Source organism: Anthonomus grandis, chromosome 4 (genome assembly GCF_022605725.1).
Source record: "Anthonomus grandis grandis chromosome 4, icAntGran1.3, whole genome shotgun sequence".
Lineage (NCBI taxonomy): Eukaryota > Metazoa > Arthropoda > Insecta > Coleoptera > Curculionidae > Anthonomus > Anthonomus grandis.
The window spans coordinates 8,503,298-8,521,636 of NC_065549.1; the positions used below are offsets into that span (position 1 = coordinate 8,503,298).

At 32.5% G+C, this 18,339-nt stretch overlaps 1 protein-coding gene, 1 long non-coding RNA gene and 1 pseudogene across 3 annotated transcripts in view; 1 reads left to right on the forward strand and 2 right to left on the reverse strand.

The window, feature by feature from the left end:
* The window catches only part of LOC126735765 (uncharacterized), a 73,818-nt gene that overhangs the window by 28,156 nt on the left and 27,323 nt on the right, over positions 1–18,339 (forward strand). The gene's annotated exons all lie outside the window — the stretch shown is intronic.
* Positions 1–18,339, reverse strand: part of LOC126735763 (neprilysin-2) — a 43,366-nt gene that overhangs the window by 16,176 nt on the left and 8,851 nt on the right. For both annotated transcript variants that reach the window (XM_050439861.1, XM_050439860.1), the window contains exons 3-8: positions 14,388–14,511; positions 14,210–14,329; positions 14,021–14,157; positions 13,774–13,967; positions 13,544–13,720; positions 4,523–4,672 (exon numbers count right to left, since the gene is read on the reverse strand). In XM_050439861.1, the coding sequence (XP_050295818.1) occupies positions 4,523–4,672; positions 13,544–13,720; positions 13,774–13,967; positions 14,021–14,157; positions 14,210–14,329; positions 14,388–14,511 (902 nt within the window). The remainder of the gene's footprint in view (positions 1–4,522; positions 4,673–13,543; positions 13,721–13,773; positions 13,968–14,020; positions 14,158–14,209; positions 14,330–14,387; positions 14,512–18,339) is intronic.
* On the reverse strand, positions 10,701–12,949 carry LOC126735764 (uncharacterized; annotated as a pseudogene).

Here is an 18,339-nt window from a genome sequence, read left to right on the forward strand (position 1 = left end):
TTTTCTAAAAAAGTTATTTTTTTAAAAAGTAATTTCAAGAAAATGTCCATAACTCAAAATTAAGAAAGCTATACTTATAAAAATTTGCTCACAAATTCTCCTAATAAAATTATTAGACACTTATTTCAGCGTTTTTTAAAAAACGTCTAATTGGAAAAAAAAGCTGGAAAAGTGATTTTTAAAATGATTAATTTCAAGAAAATGTCCATAACTCAAAAACCAAGTAAGATATACTTATGAAAATTCGCATACAGATTCTCCTATTCTTACCATTAGACACCTATTACATAGTTTTTTGAAAAAAAATTCAGAGACTGTAGACACTAGTGGTATGTCCACTTCAACTATCTCGTCAGGTAATATCAAATCAAATTGTTCACCATTGAGACCATCAAAGAGCTCTTGTTCCAATATTTCCACAAATTGATAATCATTCGTTTCTCTTAGAAAATAAAAAAGATGTTCTTTCTAAGGCTGGCTTGCTAAAACTCATTAGCAGGAAATTGCTGTTATACATTAAAAAGCAATGTATAACCTTCATAAATCCTTATACTCTCCAATATACTCTCCAATATACCTTTCAATTCTGGACAAAAGAGTCTATGAGTGAACTAGACTGTTGTTGTGCCTTGATGTTTGATGAAATACATCATACTTTTTTTAATAAAAAATCCAGTCATAGAATTTCAGGGTTTGAAGACTTATGTTCGTTGGGTGAAAATTCCAACCAAGCAAATTATGTTCTTGTATTCATGATTCATGGTCTTAAAAAACTATATAAAATGCCAGTGTTCTTTATTTTATACACAATATATTATTAAGACAGAGGTTTTAAAAAACCTAATAATTAACTGCATAAAAGACTTGCAATCGATTGGGATGAAGGTCTGTGCAGCTATGCAATAAAATTGATAGGGACGGAAGTTCAAGCTTTCGATTTAAATTGGTTAAAAAGGTTGGCAAATTACCATAAGAGCAGTTATGCCTTTCTGGAAAAAGTTACAACAAATGGGACTTAAATATTTAAATTTATAAAATATCAATGAAGGTCCTTTTGAAAATATTGTTGGTCAAATAAGGCAACATGGTATTACAAATTTCAGTCTTAACTGTTCACAATTTGTTGCGGCTTTAAAAACATTGGTCGTAAATAGGTTCATTTAGGTTCCAAAAGTTGAATTTACAGGTTATATTCTATACATATTTGCCCAATTTAATAAACTGCATCAAATTGCACAGGTGTTCTCCTTGGTTAAAATAGATTTGTATAGGGGGAATTTGTTTTTTTTGTGCAAGTTCTATTCATATTTTTCGTAACTTCAAAAATATAAAAAGGAAATATGTTGGAAAGAACAAGTAGTGATGACAATCTTTTTTAATCAAGTGGAGTACCTGTAGGTTGTGGCATTTAGTAATTTTCCAAAGTTAGGAATAGTAGTTCCAAAGTAGGTATAGTTTCCGTCTTACAATTCGAATTTCCCGCGCTTAATCGAATTCAAATTTGACGCCGTATTTGACCACTGACGCTTTCTTTCAAATCTGATTGGCTAAACGAGTTGTCACTAGAGTTATGATTTACAAATATCAAAATTAGTTCGAATTATTGCACTTTCACTAGAGGGCAACCCGCATTTCTCTATATTCGTGTTTTGTGATGATGATTAAAACACCTTCCTAAAAAGCCGAAATTTAAGGTAATACCTAGTTTCCTTTCGTCATTTTTTTAAGACGTTGGGTCTATCATGTGTATACTAACCAATATTAGCTTAGACCCTTTTAAAGTCTTGAGCTTCCCTACGGTTCCTTGGGGTTCTAAGTCATTACTAAATATATGTGCCCTTAGTCAAGCAAATTAAGTCTCTTGTTAAGCCAGTTAATTAAAAAAAGGTAAAGAAAGCACTGTTGTGGTGAATGTTTCCTGTTGCTAACGACTACTTGTATGATCTGGTCTTGATGTATATTATTTATTTATTTATTTAGCTTTATTACTTTGTTATCTTTCGATCCTTTATTCACACCAAACTCTTGCCAATTATAATTTTTTAACACGATGACGCATATAAGGTGAACATTTTATTTAAACAATTCATGCCAAATTCACTACCAACTAAATTGCTCAAGTGCTGCCGTTCGCATGTGGGCCTCTTTATTTCTTTTTAAATAGTTTACACTTCCTTGAAGAACTCTTGATGCTTGAGCACAACTAAGCATGTGACATGGATTTTCTTCTATGGTGATGATACTTGGTAATATTGGTTCTACATAGTTGATTTGGTATCATTAGTTACACAATTTCAAGGGACAAATAAAAACGAAACTAAAATTGCATATATTGATTTCTATTTAAATACTACTGAAACAGAGAGCCTTGAACCGATAAAGACATTACGTCTTCTGCATAAGTCTTACCCAAAGAAGTTCACCTAAAAACGTCATTATAGCCAATAAATATCCGGGAACCAGCATATAGAATATACTTTGCGTATCGCTTAAGCTAAACGGTTTTACGCCTGTACTATAATTAAAACGTCTTCTTTTAGCATTAGCAAATCCTGTGGCAAAATCTAAATACCACTTGTCATAAAAACCAGCTTCCTTAAACTTCAACAATAGGATATTAAAAGTCGGTAAGTAAGGTGATCCAGATGGTACTATATACCCGAAAAAGAAATTCGTAGGGCATTCAGGAACGATGTGAAGTAGCGGTACTCCCTCGTTGTCTATATAGCGAGAAGAAATTTTCAATTTGGCATCAGTGAATCTTTCTACGGCCGCACATTTTCTGGTCTTGGCCGCAATATCCATGGCGTACTCTTTGGTCCAGCTGGAATCGATTTTTTTCTCTAATCGTTCATATACATCAACCTTTACGTTTTTAAAAGGGTTCAAGGATGATTTAATTGGAAGGTTGACTTTGTCGAGAGCTTCAAGAGAGTTTATTGGTGGTTGATAGTTTACCATGGTGAAGGCCTCAGTGAGGTCTGCTGTAAGCAGTGGTGCAAGATATAGGAAAAATATTAAGCAACTGCCAATGAAAATTCTTCTGGACCAGTATTTATCGCCTAGGACGACTGATGTTTGAGAATGTCCGATGGCAATACCGAGGATTTCCAAGATGCCCAGTTTACGTATTGGCATTCCTAATGATTTTTTAAAAAATATGTTTACGACGCAGCACAGTAGATAGGCCAAAAACATGAATTTGTAGGTTTGCTTTTGGAAAACTATATAAATTTCCATCCATTTCGGCACCTTCATGGATCTGGGTACTACAATGCACAAATAGTCAAACATAAAGAAGATCGTGTACTCAAAGGAAGTAATTCCATAATCCATAAAATATCTTGCGTTGGCTTGTAAATCTATTGTCTTTGCTACAATTCGACCCAAAGAACCTATTGTTGTGCCATTTCTTAATACCATTCCGAAATATTCATATTCATTACCCACTGCCAACTTAATGGAAAAATTTAGTTTCCTGGATAGCTCTGATAAAGTCACTCCATCTAATCCATAATACGTTGACGTAGTTGGCACACTTTTGTATATTTTATTACCCTTTAGGGCTAAAGGTATAGCTTTAACTGCTGTAGGATACCTTTCAAATATCGACACCTGCAGCTGATATTTATTTAAATTCTGCATATTTTGACGAAGGACAAATGGATTTTTTTGAATTTCTTCTTCTGAAAACTGTGCCACATACCCATACTGTTTCATACTATTGATTTCAAATGGCCTGTAACTGAAAATATCACCACTGTGTTGGGCTATGAAAGGCAATTGTGCTATTACATCTAAAATTCTAAATTTATCCCAGAAATACTTGAGCAGCTTTGCCACATCTTCCACGGTAGCTTTAGGTGATGTAAAAAACACCAAGTGAGACCTTCGTGAAAAAATTTTAAAAGCTTGAAAGTGATTAAGCATCTGACATGGATCTTCAGCTATGGTGATTATATGTTGCGATGCAGGTTGTACTATCAATTCCTTAGCCACTTTTGAAAACTTATCCACGATTTGCGGCAAATCAGTTTTATTTAAAACCGAACATGACCTCTCTTCTACCAATATATCTTCACGTAAAGTATTTACTTTTAACATAAAATGAATTGAATCTTCTATGGGGGTGTGAATGGCATCTCTTTCATATACCAACCTCTGCACCTTAATTAGTCTTGCAACGTTAACGTAATTGGAGTAAACATTTCGTTGGATTTTACTGATATAGTTAAACTTTTGCACTGGTTCCAATTTGGCATAGCAGGAGCCAAAAAGAATAATTATCAGCAGCATTGCGAGACTAAACTAAACCGAAAAAGTATAAAACAGAACGTAAATGCCCATGGTTTAATACTAGATTATTAAAAGTAAATTACTGGCTGTCAACAGTAACACCGGGCCAAGGGGTGTAATTTTGTGGATTTCGTAATTTAAATTTCGACATCTTTTTGTACATTCCTTAATAACATTTTTACGATTGTGTGGCGTGTATAATAATTATTATACAGGGTGGTCTTACCTCATCATGTTTAACTTGGGTATCAGGGGCGAGTAAGTTATTGATATACTGGGTCCAAGGGATGCTTGGGAATTTTTGTTGGAGCTCCTCAATGGTCATGGGGTTGTACATGGCTGTGGCGTTTCTACGTTTTTCGCTCGGAAGAGAAATCTGAAAAATGAGATTTTTTTTTGTGTAATTTATTTGGAATTTTTGCATAGAAATGCTGTGTAAAAATTTTACTAATTTGCTCTCTTTTCATTTTTCTTTAATTATTAATAAAAATTTTGAGGATGTTTTTTTTAGAAGAAAACAGTGGCTAAAAGAATGAATATTTCGGTTTTTGTATTAGGAAGAACCAATGTTGTAATAAATATATTTATAGTGTATCAACTATATTAACTTAATTTTTTAATATTTTTTTATTAAACCATAAAATAAAAATTCAAAAGATATAATTTGACGGTAATATGTGGCTATAGAAATGCAAATAAAAACTAATTTAAAAAAATTTATAAATAAATAATTATATATCCATCGTAAAATTTATATTTTATATTTTAAGTTATAAGCTTTTATACGAACAACTAGCAGTGCAATAAAACAAGAATAAAATAAAACTAAAATATTAAAAAATCTTTTCTTAGTAAAATATAAAAAATAAGAAATCATAAACATGAAGTCATATTTAGGAGGTCCTAATAAAAATATTAAATACAAAGTCAATAAAATACAAAGTCAATAACTTTATTATTAAAAATAATTTTTTGTAATGGACTGTAATTCCATTGACTTTACATTTATTTTTGAATATAAGTTGTGTCATTTTATAGTTTTATGTCTTAATGTCGCATATCTATTGATGTAAAATTACCGGTAATTTAAAAATCGGTAATATTACGGTATTATTGGTAATTTATTAAAAAAAACAGCTTTTTCTAATTTCTAATACTTGTTTTTTTAATTCAAAATTGTAAAAACATTAGGAAACACAAAAAAACGAGTCAGAATGAATTACGTGATAGAGTGGATAATGGTAAATCATCCTCATCATCCCCAACTTCTTCAGATTCTGATTCTTCTTTCTCCTTGGTTAATTCAGTCAAGTCTATAATTTCGAAACCGAGATCTTCTTTTTCAATTTCTTCCTCAGAATCCTCAGTAGCTTTTTCTCTTCTTGAATGATCTTTGTTTAGTAAATTATAATTATGGGCAATATAGGTTAGTTTTCCGGCTCTTTCCACGGTAAGCCTGTTTCTTCTTTGCCGATGAATAAATCCATTACCAAGTACTAAAGGTTCTTTCGGTTGCGGCTATTGACGATGGTAAATTTAAAATGTCTACAGCCAATCTACTTATTTTAGAACTGGAGCAAATTCCTGCCCACCAAACATGACCAAACATAGATTTTTCGCTGGAAATAACGAATTCCTTAGCAAAAAGATTACCACCTCTAATTTTGTACTGTGCAATTGCTTCCATAATAAGACCTACTTCTGAAGAATATTGTGGATGACGCCTTGCAGTTTCATAGATGAACTCCGTCGCAACTAAATTTTTAGCTTCAATTAAATTGTTACCACGTTGGATTGGTTCTAATATATAAGCAGCAAGATGAACGGGTTTTAAACATTTATTTTCTCGTTTTTCAAGAATTGAACATATTTTCTGGGATTCCAACTAAGTAACGAATAAATTTGATACTTGATCTTATTTCAAACAAGCAGATAAACACTTTTGAGATTGTTGGCCCGTTAGCTTCAAAAAACGTTATCCACTTAGAGATTGGCTGGAACAAGTCATAAGTTGCTTCTATTTGTAACCAAAATTCATTTTGAAGAAAAAGTCTTACTGTATTTGTTGAAAGAACATCACAAATATCTGGGTTATTATCAACTGCTAAACTTTTCAATGAATGTTTAGTGTCCAAAAAGCTTTTTAAACAAGAAACAAAGGAACCCTATCTTGTTTTCACCGGCAATTTTTAAGAGATGTATCACCCCGTTGTTTCACTAGATTTTTTTAAACCTTGCATGTAAAATCTGCGAATGTTTCAACTCTGATACAATTGAAATTATGTTCTTTTTAAAATTGGCAAAATGGTCTAATTTCAAGAAGTCTTCAACCAGAAGGTTTAGACCGTGACAAATACAACCATAATTAGTTATGTAATTGTACTTGCTGCTAACTATTTCACGAGCCCTTTTATGTTAGCTCCGTTGTCAGTGACAATAGCCAAAAAATGTGAAGCTCCCAATTCTTCGAATACTCTTACAATTTCTGAGGCTAAAAATGTTGCTAAATGTCTGTTATCTTCGGTATGGATTGATTTATAAAATACCGGAAGAGGTGTATTAATAACAAAATTGGATATAGAGTCATTTCTACAATTTGACCAACCATCAATTTGTAAGCTTAAACTAAACTGCAGCTTGTACTCTAGTGTACTCGGATTCGAGTAGTGGATTTGACAACTGGGAACGAGAAGGCGGTTTATATGCGCATCTCATTGTTTTGAATACATCTAACCATACTTTTTTTATTGTCATATCTAATAAGACATAAATAGCTCTTGCCAGTATTTCATCAATCTTGTTGTTTTCTTGAGAGGACATGTTATCAATATACGAAGAAATTGTACCCTGTGATGCTTTAGATGTACTTGAAAAAGAAGAACTAGCTGAGAAAGGCACAGGCCGAACTAGTGAAGCTATTTCTGAGTCTAAAGTCTCAAATGCGTGTCCCTGCTGAGAGGTTTCATAATCAGCAATTTCAGTATCACTATCTTCTAATACCATGGGTGAACTTCGCGAGGTATTGCTATTATTGTTACTACCGAAAACATTTTTAACAAGCAATTTCCCTTTTTTAAGAATGTGTACTATATTTTCAGGTATTTGACACATTTAAGCAAATGTTGGAACTGTCTGGTAGCATTTCTTTTAAAGGAGGTTTTACAATATTTACAGGAATAGTTGTCTTTATCTTTAAGATCGTAGTATCTCCAAACATCACTCTTTGGCTTAACCATATTATCGCAACTACAAAATAAACATCATTCATTTCGAGAAGAGGTCAACTTAAAAAATATTTACTCACCAGTTTAAATATCACCTACAATAATTACAGTTATTTAATAGAAATTAGACTGATAGTTATAATGGCTATAAACAACCCTTTTGTACCAATATTACCAAAATTACCGGTAATGTTACCTCGGTAATATTACCCTTTACATCACTCCGCATATCATCATTGTGATGACAATGATAATCTGCCGAATTTTAATATGTACACACTATTTTGTTTTATATGGGTTAAACCTGCCAAAGAAATCATTCAAAGTTGGCTTGATGGGTGCCGAGTTCAATGTCAGAATGCTCGAATTTATATTTTAAATGACATGCCTGAAATATTTATAGTTATTTCGATAATAACGTTTTCAAAATTGGTTATGTCCCGTTTTTCACTTTTTGCCAATTTTAACCTCCAAATTATTTTATTTGTTAAATATTAATATTTTACTGAATAATTTAGAGAAAATATGTTGTCTTAAGTATTAGGCCATTCCTTTATTAAGGGTTGAGTTTTTTAAATAAAATCATTTAAATGTCATGGCACTTATCAATAAAATGTGTAAAATTTCCTTGATAAGTGCCGAATTCAATAGCAGAATGCTCTCAATTGATTAATATTTATAAATTATGATATATAATAGAAACAGATTTTAAGAAATACATGTTTCCTATCAGAATTGCAGAGGATTAAAAGCAAAGCTAGAAGTAAGAAAATTGAATTTATTAAATCATGTGGCGATTTAATTGCATTGAGATATTGTTAAACTGTTTTGTCTATAACCAGGAATTTAGTGTATCCACAAAATCAATTATAGTGCATATTGATAGAAGGGTATGTAAATAGGGAGAGGTGAAGAATGTCTAATTATACCCGAAAAACATCATTTTGATCCAATCCTCTTCTAATTTTTAGACTGAGATAGAGATATAAAAATGAAAATTTAATTTTTCCACCTTTTCCTATATCATTGTTTCATTTTCTAAATAGTGTTTAAATGGCCTGAAAATATTGTTTTTCTCCCGTAATGTGTCTGATTATACCCGAAAAACATCATTCAATTCCCATACTTTTCTAATTTTTACACTTAGATAGGGATATATAAATGAAAATTCAATTTTTCCATCTTTTTCTACAGGGTGTTTCAGAACTATGGTATCAAACTTCTAGGGGTTGTTCAGTGCAACAGTAGAATCCATTTGAAACTCATGTCCGGAAATGTGTCACTACGCCACGACGGCCCTAAGATGCGTTTAAGTTTAGAAAAAATATTAATTACCTAAATAGGATCTGATGCATTTATTTTTACCTTTTGTATATGATACCATCACAACAATTGTTAAAAATGTCTTCCTCCAACCTCAATACACCGATTTAAATGACGCACATGATTTCGGCGGACTACACTAAAAATTTGATCCTCGTTTTTAATGATTTCAAATGCTGCTGTTATTCGTCCAATTAAGTCTAGCTCTGATTCTACTGGAGTTTCGTAGACTAAAGACTTTACATGTCCCCACAAGAAAAAAATCGAGCGACGTTAAATCGGGTGACCTAGGAGGCCAAGAAACTGCTCTACCTCTGGCAATCCAACGGTGCCCAAACCGCTGAGCCAAATACTCGCCGCGTAGTTGCACAACAAAGTGAGCCGGCGCTCCATCATGCTGAAACCACATTTGCTGTCTAACGTTTGGTGGAACATTTTCAAGGAGTTCTGAGAGAACTTCCTCCGTTTCTTGCAGATAAATATATAGATCCTGTTGACCATTCCGGTAGAAGGTATGGCCCAATTAAATAATCATCAACAATGCCTGCCCATACGTTGACAGACCCACGATTCTGATGTTCTCTTGGAAAAATTGCATAAGGATTTTCTTCGTCCCAAACATGGCTATTCCTACTATTAAAAATACCGTCTCTTGTGAAAGAGGCTTCATCGGTCCACAAAACATATCGTAGAAAATTTGGTTGTGCAATGATGTGATCCAGAAGCCATTGACAAAATTGAACTCTAGGATGATAATCGGCTGCAGTCATACCTTGAACTTTCTGGAAGTGGTAAGGATGGAGTTGTTGCTCGTGTAGTACCCGCCAGACAGAAGCGTTACTCGTATTCATATTCTTAGCGATGTCACGTGTGCTATTTGATGGTTCATCGGCAACTCACTGAAGCACCTCTTCTTCAAATTCGACCGTTCTTACGGTTCGAGCAACACCAGTATCATGCATCTTGGTCTTAAACATGCCTGTCTCAGCGAGCCGCCGATGAACCGCAATAAACTTTTTGTATCCAGGATGCTGTCGTTCGGGATAACGTTTATGATACAACCGCGATGCTGCTCGTGCATTGTTTTTGTGTGTTCATGTGGAGTTTGTTGTTCCGTATGCCAAATGCATATCCGCCAATTCTTGATTGGGTTTCATGGGTTCCTATACTCAAATAAATTCTTCTGTTGCACTGAACAACCCCCAGAAGTTTGATCCCATAGTTCTGAAATACCCTGTATATCATCGTAATGTGTCTGATTATATCCGAAAAACGTCATTTTATTCAGATCCTCTTCTTAGTTCTAAGTTTTAGATTGAGATAGGGATATATAAATGAGAATTCGATTTTTACACCTTTTCCTATATGAAGCGTATAAAAGCAAAACCAGACATTTGACATATAAGCCATTTTGAGTAAAACGAGAAAAACCTGCCAAAATCATAATTTTTACCTAATTAACTTCCAGTTTTGAATCAAATATTTGAAAATTTGATAGCTAATAATATTGTATCACTTATAAAAATATAGCTTATCAGTAAAAAGATATCTTGATAAAAAAAATGGATATGTCTGGTTTTGCACCTTAGACCAGCAAATATCTGCTTGCATCTTATTTTTTATAACTGTTGTGATTATTTTCTTAATAAGACTAGAGAATAAAATTAAAAAAAAAGTTTCTTTATTATTATAAAATTTATAATAAAAAAAAATTCTATGGTGTCAAAAAATAATAAGCCTTTGCAATAAAACAAAAACGAACTTTAAAAGTAATGCTTTTATTAAACAAAATAACAAAAATTAAATTCTTAAATCTTCATCCTCATTATCAGAGATAATCTCCTCTTCAGGGTCCTCTAGATGATCTACGTCATGAGGGTTTTCAAAATCAAATGCCTGTTTGAAAAAATTAAGGTGTTCGTCAGTCGCTTAATCTTCCTCATGGTGCTTAGCTAATAAAGCAGATATGCTTTTGATTTCATCAGGTTTTAAGCTTCTGCCTACCCTTAATTGTTGCAAATTAATTTGAGAGATTTTCTTTCCCCTTTTACAAAGACTCTTGGCATCAGAAATAATGTTTTTATAAAATGGTTCACCTTTCACCAAAACTAATCCATTACTGTTTTTTAAAAATATTAGTCTTTTGAAAATGCCAGGTTGCAGGAGTTTTAACCACTTTTTGTACTTCAGTCTTTTAGTCAAAAACTGAGTAATCTTCTCCCATCTTTAACACTGTGGAATATTCTTCTATAATATTGATGTAGGTTTCTGGATCAATAAAAGTGGAACATTTTTTCACCTTTCTTTCAATTTGAGCAAATTCTCGGTCAGGGGGGAGAAAAGAATGACCAACAATGGGAAATATAAGTTCTACACATTTCACATTGGGGGGAGAACAGCATTGCAGCCAGTATTGAATCATCCCAACCATTGTGGTATTCTTATTTTGCTCCTCACAACCATCGGCTACTAAACGTACTTGCTCGATCTCTTGATAAAAACTAAAATGTTTAAGAGTGTTAAAAACGGCGGAAACTATCTCATTGGAGCTTCTTTGATAATCATTCTCTGTCCATATGAATGATTTTACTGTTTGAGGGTTAAAATTGGACTTTGAATGTGCACTTACTACAGTAAAATTATAGAGGTTTACCTGCATACTAAAATAACAAGCTTGGTCTGGAATTTTCGGCAGCCGTAAATTTCTTTGGCAGTCAAACGAAAATATTGCAATTCTGGGACTTGTATCTCTTAGCAAGTTATAAAATGCTTTGCTGCGTAGTTTCTGTACGCGCTGATCTGTTGTTGCCTTTACCTTTTCGTGTGGATCGGTGATTTTTTTTATTTTCTCCGAAAATTGTAGACATTTGGAACAAACATTATTTTTTGGTGATCCAAAGCCAATGTTGTACTTTCGTACAAAAATATGTCTGAAAAAACACTGTTTGACTTTTAACTGTTCGTTCACTTTTGAATTATACATCTTCCACAATTTCACTATGTTGAGTCCACAAGGTAAGTATCTTCTAATAACTATTTTATTCCTCACGTAATGAGTCTCACAACTAGTTATGGATTCAATAAAATGCTGTACGGCCTGTTTTTTATGGGCTAATTTGTTTAAAACACGGTCTCCTCCCATTCTTTCAACTGGCAAAACACCTGTCTCGTGATATTGTTTCAGTATTCTTTCAATTCAATTTTTTCCAACACCCAGTATAGCCACAAATGTCTTTTTACAAACAAAAATTTGTCCTTTTGGAGTGATAATTTTGTACTGCACACTGTCTTTGGTTTGTTTCGAACATTTTCTTTAATTTTGGTACCAGGTCTTTTTGATTTATTTATTTTACAGATCTTGATATGATTTGGATGCCTGATGATAAAACTTTTTATAAAATTTTCTTATTTCGGTCATAGGAAGCGACAAACATTGAAGCTTTTTTGTTTTATGACCACACGTGGGAAATTCAGGAAGGCGCTTTCGTCAATATCTAAAAACGAAAATTGTCGCTATAGAATGCACTAATAAAAAATTCTTAAGTAAACATACGTTTTTATTTTGGCTTTTTCTCTTTTCCATTCCAGCTTATTAACCAGTCTTTTTCGACCCTTGCCTGCTGGACTAGGCTCAATAGTAATGTCACTATCCATGTTGTCATGTACTTTTTTACTAAATAATTTTTTTTCGCTTGAAAAATATTACAAAATTATATTATTATACTCTTTGTCGTACCACGTTTTGCCTCAAACTGAATAATAATGGCGCCACGCTGCTTGCAGGCTCACGTGACTAGAAAAATTCACGCTTTGATTGGCTAAAAAGCAAATGTCTGCTTTTGCATCTAATGCTAGATTTAAATCATAAATAAAGGCTTTAAAATGTCTACTTATGCACCTGATGGTGACAAAATCATATTGTCAACAACTTTTCTATATAAAATCCATCTCATGTCAAATGTCTGGTTTTGCTTTTATACGCTTCATATCATCGTTGCATTTTCTAAATAGTGTTCAATCGCCTGAAAATTGTGTTTTTTTCCAGTAATGTGTCTAATTATACCTAAAAAATATCATTTTATTCCCATTCTCTTCTAATTTTTAGACTGAGATAGGGATATATAAACGAGAATTCAAAGTTTAATTGTAAAAAAGTTAATTTTGAAAAGATGTACATGTAACTCCAAAGCAATGCCATTGTTTGATATTAATGAATCTGTAAGTAACATTTATCAAATTCCTAATTTTAAGTTATTTGTAATATTTAATCTTTTAACAGTTCGTCTTCAACCTAGACGAAAACATAAAACTTAATAAAAAAGAGCACCCAACAAAGATATGTTATAAAAAAACAACTCATATAAATAAATATAAAATAACACATAAAACATAAAAAAATCATAAATTATTCTATACTATTAACCATTTAAATTAAATAAAAATGATAATGTTCAACCTACAACCACAACATAATTAAAATGCATATCTCTTATTTATCGATAATTTATTCATCGGGTACGAATTTGTGTTTCCCCCAATGGGTCAAGGCCGACCACAGTCAAAGAGAAATTATCCAAGAACCTTACAGAATTTTAATTTACTTTTATGACCGAAAATTTAACTGTGGTGGTTTACTTTTAGTTGGATATTTCAGATAACAGTAAAAAAAGCAGGTCAGTAACTTATAAATTTATACTTACATTAGCCAACTTCATCTCAAATTCCAAAGATTCTTTTAGCTCTTTTGTAGCTCTATCTCTATTAGCTCCAAAGAGGACAGCAATGTCCACCATGTATTCGTAATAAGCTTTTACAAGCTTATCATCCATTCCTTTTATTAAGAATTCTCTTCTTAGGCCTAAGGAGGCTTGATCCAGCTAAAATGATCATTTTCAATCAAAATTTTATTTTAAGTTTTTTATTGGCTCACATCAATAATCCTTTTAGTTGAATTCTTCACGTCAATTCCAACGGAAAAGTCAAGAAAATAGTCTACACTGTAACCCGCTCGTCTGAACTTATAGACTGACTCTCTCCAGTCAAAATCACCCTCTCTCCAGTTTTCTCCTTCTAAGGCAGGCCAACCTCCAAGATCTTTTAAGATTCTATGAATGGTCTTCAAACCTAAAAGAACATAATTGTAAAAGAAAAAGACAAAAATGCTTCTAGGTACGTACCATCTTTCTCTATTAAAGTCTTATTCATGCAGGCCCTATATAGTTTCTTAGTCAACTGAAAGGGTTTAGGTTCATTGGGTTGAATAGGTTCTTCGATCATGGATCTGAGCTGCTCTTGAAGAGTATCACTGATAATACTACAAGAAAAAATAAATAAAACTGAACATCGATCATAAATAGAATATTTACCTGAATGAAGTCACAGAAGACTTATCATCGGGAATATTAGTTTTCTTAATGAAATTTCCGCAAGTGAACTCGTAAAAATCGTCGCAGGGATCTACTGATTGATCCATGTATTCCAAAACCCTGAAGTATTTATATATGTTAAAGAAAGGGAATACTTGAATGTTTTTCAGTGGTATACCTGGAGGCTGTATGTATACATCCGGGGGTGAGACATAACTTCTTTTCGGATCTATCGTCGTCTTCTGGAGCATTTATGACGAACGTTTCTCGTCCTTGTAACGCTTCTGCTGTAAAATGTGTATCTAAAAAATAAACAAAACTTTGGGTTTTCTTTTTTTTTATCGTCTATATTTGTTTTTATCTATATTTGTTAAAAAAAAATTTTTTTTTAGTCAAATTTTAGGGTTAGTACAGGAATAAAGAAAAAAATTATATAAAAAAAAATTGTGTCAATATATTTTAACCTAAAGAATCTAATTTATATGATCTATTAAAAAAAAAAACATTTTCCATGTATACTTAGAGAAAATATAGTGAAAAAATCAGATCTAGAGATTAATTGATAGGTGTATTATCTAAATTATATAAAAGAAAGACAAATTCCAGGCATAACTAATCTGTCTTAAAAACAAAACCTAATTTAATTTTAATAAACAAAAAATTGACTTTCAAACCAATTACTCACTTTAAATTTAATATTCATACAATTAAGAGCATTAGAAATGATAGAGAAAAAATAAATTAAAATCAAACGTTAGCATAGATTTTTTTAATTTAAAACTGGTTCATTCTGTAATCTTGTGTATATGTTAATTATATATTATTACTCCATAGCGGATCGTATACATGTAATAGGGCAATTATTATTATTATTATACTGGTCACATAGAGAGAATTATTATAATAGAGCATTGACCGACCCGTAACAGCTTTTTAGCAATTTTAACAGTTACGAAATTTTTTGATCATTAAGGTGGGCAATTTAAAAAATCATTATTTTTTAAATTGGGCTATTAGAAGTTTTTAAAAAGGCACGACATTTAAGAAAAAAACGATTTACGTAGAGTAAATTTAAGCTTTTTTTGATAATATTTTCTGATTATATTTATTTAAAGAGTGACGTAATACCCAACAAAATAACTAACTAATTATGAATTTGACACATAAGTATAGAAATTATCGATAATTTTGTGTCAAAGTGTTTTTTTTTCGTTTAAAGTTTATCTTGTTTTACTCTATTTTCTCCCGGTTTTATGTTAAATGTTGCGATAGTAGAAGCACGTGGGGTAATTCCCTTTAACTCTTTAACATAACAATGAAATATTTAAGTTATTTATATATATATTTAATTGATTTGTATTTTTCAATATCCATAGCTAGATACAGGTTTAAAATTTTATACAAATATTCACTGAACAATTTGACTGGGTACCTATTTCAGCATTTTTAAAAAATTTTAAGAAAAAAAAGGTAAAAAAGTATTTTACCATTTTTTTCTAAGAATTGTACAAAATATTCATAGCTCAAAAATTCGACAAGATACAAATTTGATATTTTGTACAAATAATCTCTGGACAATTTCATTGTACATCTACTTCAGTGTCACAACTTAAAAATTTGACTGAATATTAGTATGAAATTTAGTACAAATATTCTCTGGACAATTTGACTAGACACGTATTATAGAGATTTTCCTAATTCTTACAAAATGTTGTCGAAAAAAACTGTTTTGTTCAAAAATATAATTTTTCTTCTAATAATTGTACAATATGTCCATAACTCAAAAACTTGACCAGATGCAAATTTGAAATTTTGTACAAATATTCTCTGAACAATTTGACTGGACACCTATTTTAGCGTTTTTTAAAATGTGTAGAAAACTTTGTAAGAAAAGAAATTTTTCGTCCAAGAATTGTACAAAAATCTTTTTAACTCAAATACGAGGCTGGTCCCAGGAGTACCGGATCCAAGAAAGAAAACACAAAAAATTTTGGAAAAAAATATATTTATTTTCCAACATAATCTCCTTTCAGCTCTATACACTTTTCCCAGCGATGTTTTATAAGTTCGATCCCCTTTTTATAATAAGAACTGTCTTGCGCCTCGAAATAGCCATTAACTGCAGACATCACTTCTTCATCGTTGGAAAATCTTTGACCATTGAGCCAGTTTTTTAGGTTTAGAAACAGAAAATAATCTAAGGGGGCTAAATCTGGCGAATAGGATGCATGAGGTAGCAATTTAAAGTTTAATTCGTTAATTTTGGCCGTTGCGCAATAACGGATTTGTGAGCTGGTGCATTGTCTTGATGAAACAACACTTTCTTCTTAACCAAATGCGGCCGTTTTTGCTTGATTTCTTCTCTCAAACATTGCAATAAATTCGCATAATACTCGCCGTTGATAGTTTTACCTTTTTCAAGATAGCCAATGAAAATTATCCCTCGCGCGTCTCAAAAAACCGACGCCATGACCTTGCCTGCAGATTAAACGGTTTTCGCCTTCTTTGGAGCCGGTTCTCCCTTTTGAGTCCATTGTTTTGATTGTTCTTTTGTCTCAGATGTGAAGTGATGGACCCATGTTTCATCCATGATTATGAAACGACGACAAAAATTCCGCTTTGTTGCTATTAAATTTCGCTAAACATTCAATTGAAACATCTTCACGACATAGTTTTTTCTCGAGTGTGAGCAAACGCGGCACCCATCTTGCACACAGCTTTCTCATGTCAACATTTTCAGTTAATATGCGATGTACCGCACTTTTTGAAATGCCTACTATGTCCGCTAGCTCGCGCACTTTCAGTCGACGATTATCCAGTACCGCTTTGTGAATTTTCGTTAAAATTTCTGGAGTCGTCAGCTCATTTGGTCGACCACTGCGATGCTCGTCTTGGCAGCTCGTACGGCCTCGTTTAAACTCTGCTACCCAATATTTTACTGTTGTTAACGAAGGAGCAGACTCACCCAGAGTAGAATCCAGTTTAGCTTTTATATTGGTTGGCACATAACGATGACCAATTTTCTCCATTTTCACAAATTCACTGAAAACGTTCACTATTGATGGCTGCCAAACAAATACTAAACAATGTGGCATCTTCAAACTTGAAACATATGCTTTATAGATTGTATACTTTCTAATACACTGATATTTTTCAAACTACTACCGACATCCCTAGGTCAGGCCGGGTACTTCTGGGACTACCCTCGTATTTGACAACATATAAACTTGAAATTTTGTACAAACATTCTCTGGACAATTGTTAATAATTTTTCTTGCCATTTTCCTTACTGTTTTATTTGTTTCCCTGTTATCATGTTTCCTTTTTCTGTTTTATTTAGTTCTCGTTCTTTATTTAATTGTTTTGTCTCTATTGATAAAATATCTTGTTTTCTGGGCATCGACCTCATCGCTTTATGAGCTACTTCTAAGAGGTTTGTCTAATTTTGTTATTTCTTACGTTTATATTGTCATTTTCTTGGTCGTATTCTTCTTATTTCATCCTAAGTTCTGCTTTATAGACGTGATTGTTCTCTTCTAGTTCATCTCTCTTCTTCTAATAGCTGGAACCAATGGTAGTTTTCGTTGCATAACACATGTCACAGCTTATGATTACCAGCAATGCCTCTACGCCAAGGTTCAGCGATAATAAGTATTCGTCATGAATCTATACCTCAAGTACTTAAATAAAGTTATGCCAATGGAATGGCCGGCGAGATCACCAGATCTAACACTCCTGGACTTTTTTCTCTAGGGTAACTCAAAATCTGTTGAGTTTAAGACGCGACCAATCTCACTCAATGATCTTTGGCAACGGATTATTTTACAATGTGCATCTATTCCAAGAGAAGTGTTTCATAATAAAAGAAATTACTTTTGAAATAGATTTACTTTTGTTTAGCCCAAAATGGAATAAATAAAATAACATAGAGTATACTGAACAAAGTGACCCTGTATAAAATTTAGGAAACATTCTTGTGCAGGTGAATACTACTCTAAAAGACCTTTAATTATACGTCTCACAAAAGGGGTAGTGCCATTTGATATTTTGGGGTTGAGGTGCATGGGGCCTAAAGGGTGAGCTTATAACCAAAATATGGTGATTGTAGTTCCCCCCTACCTGTATAACAT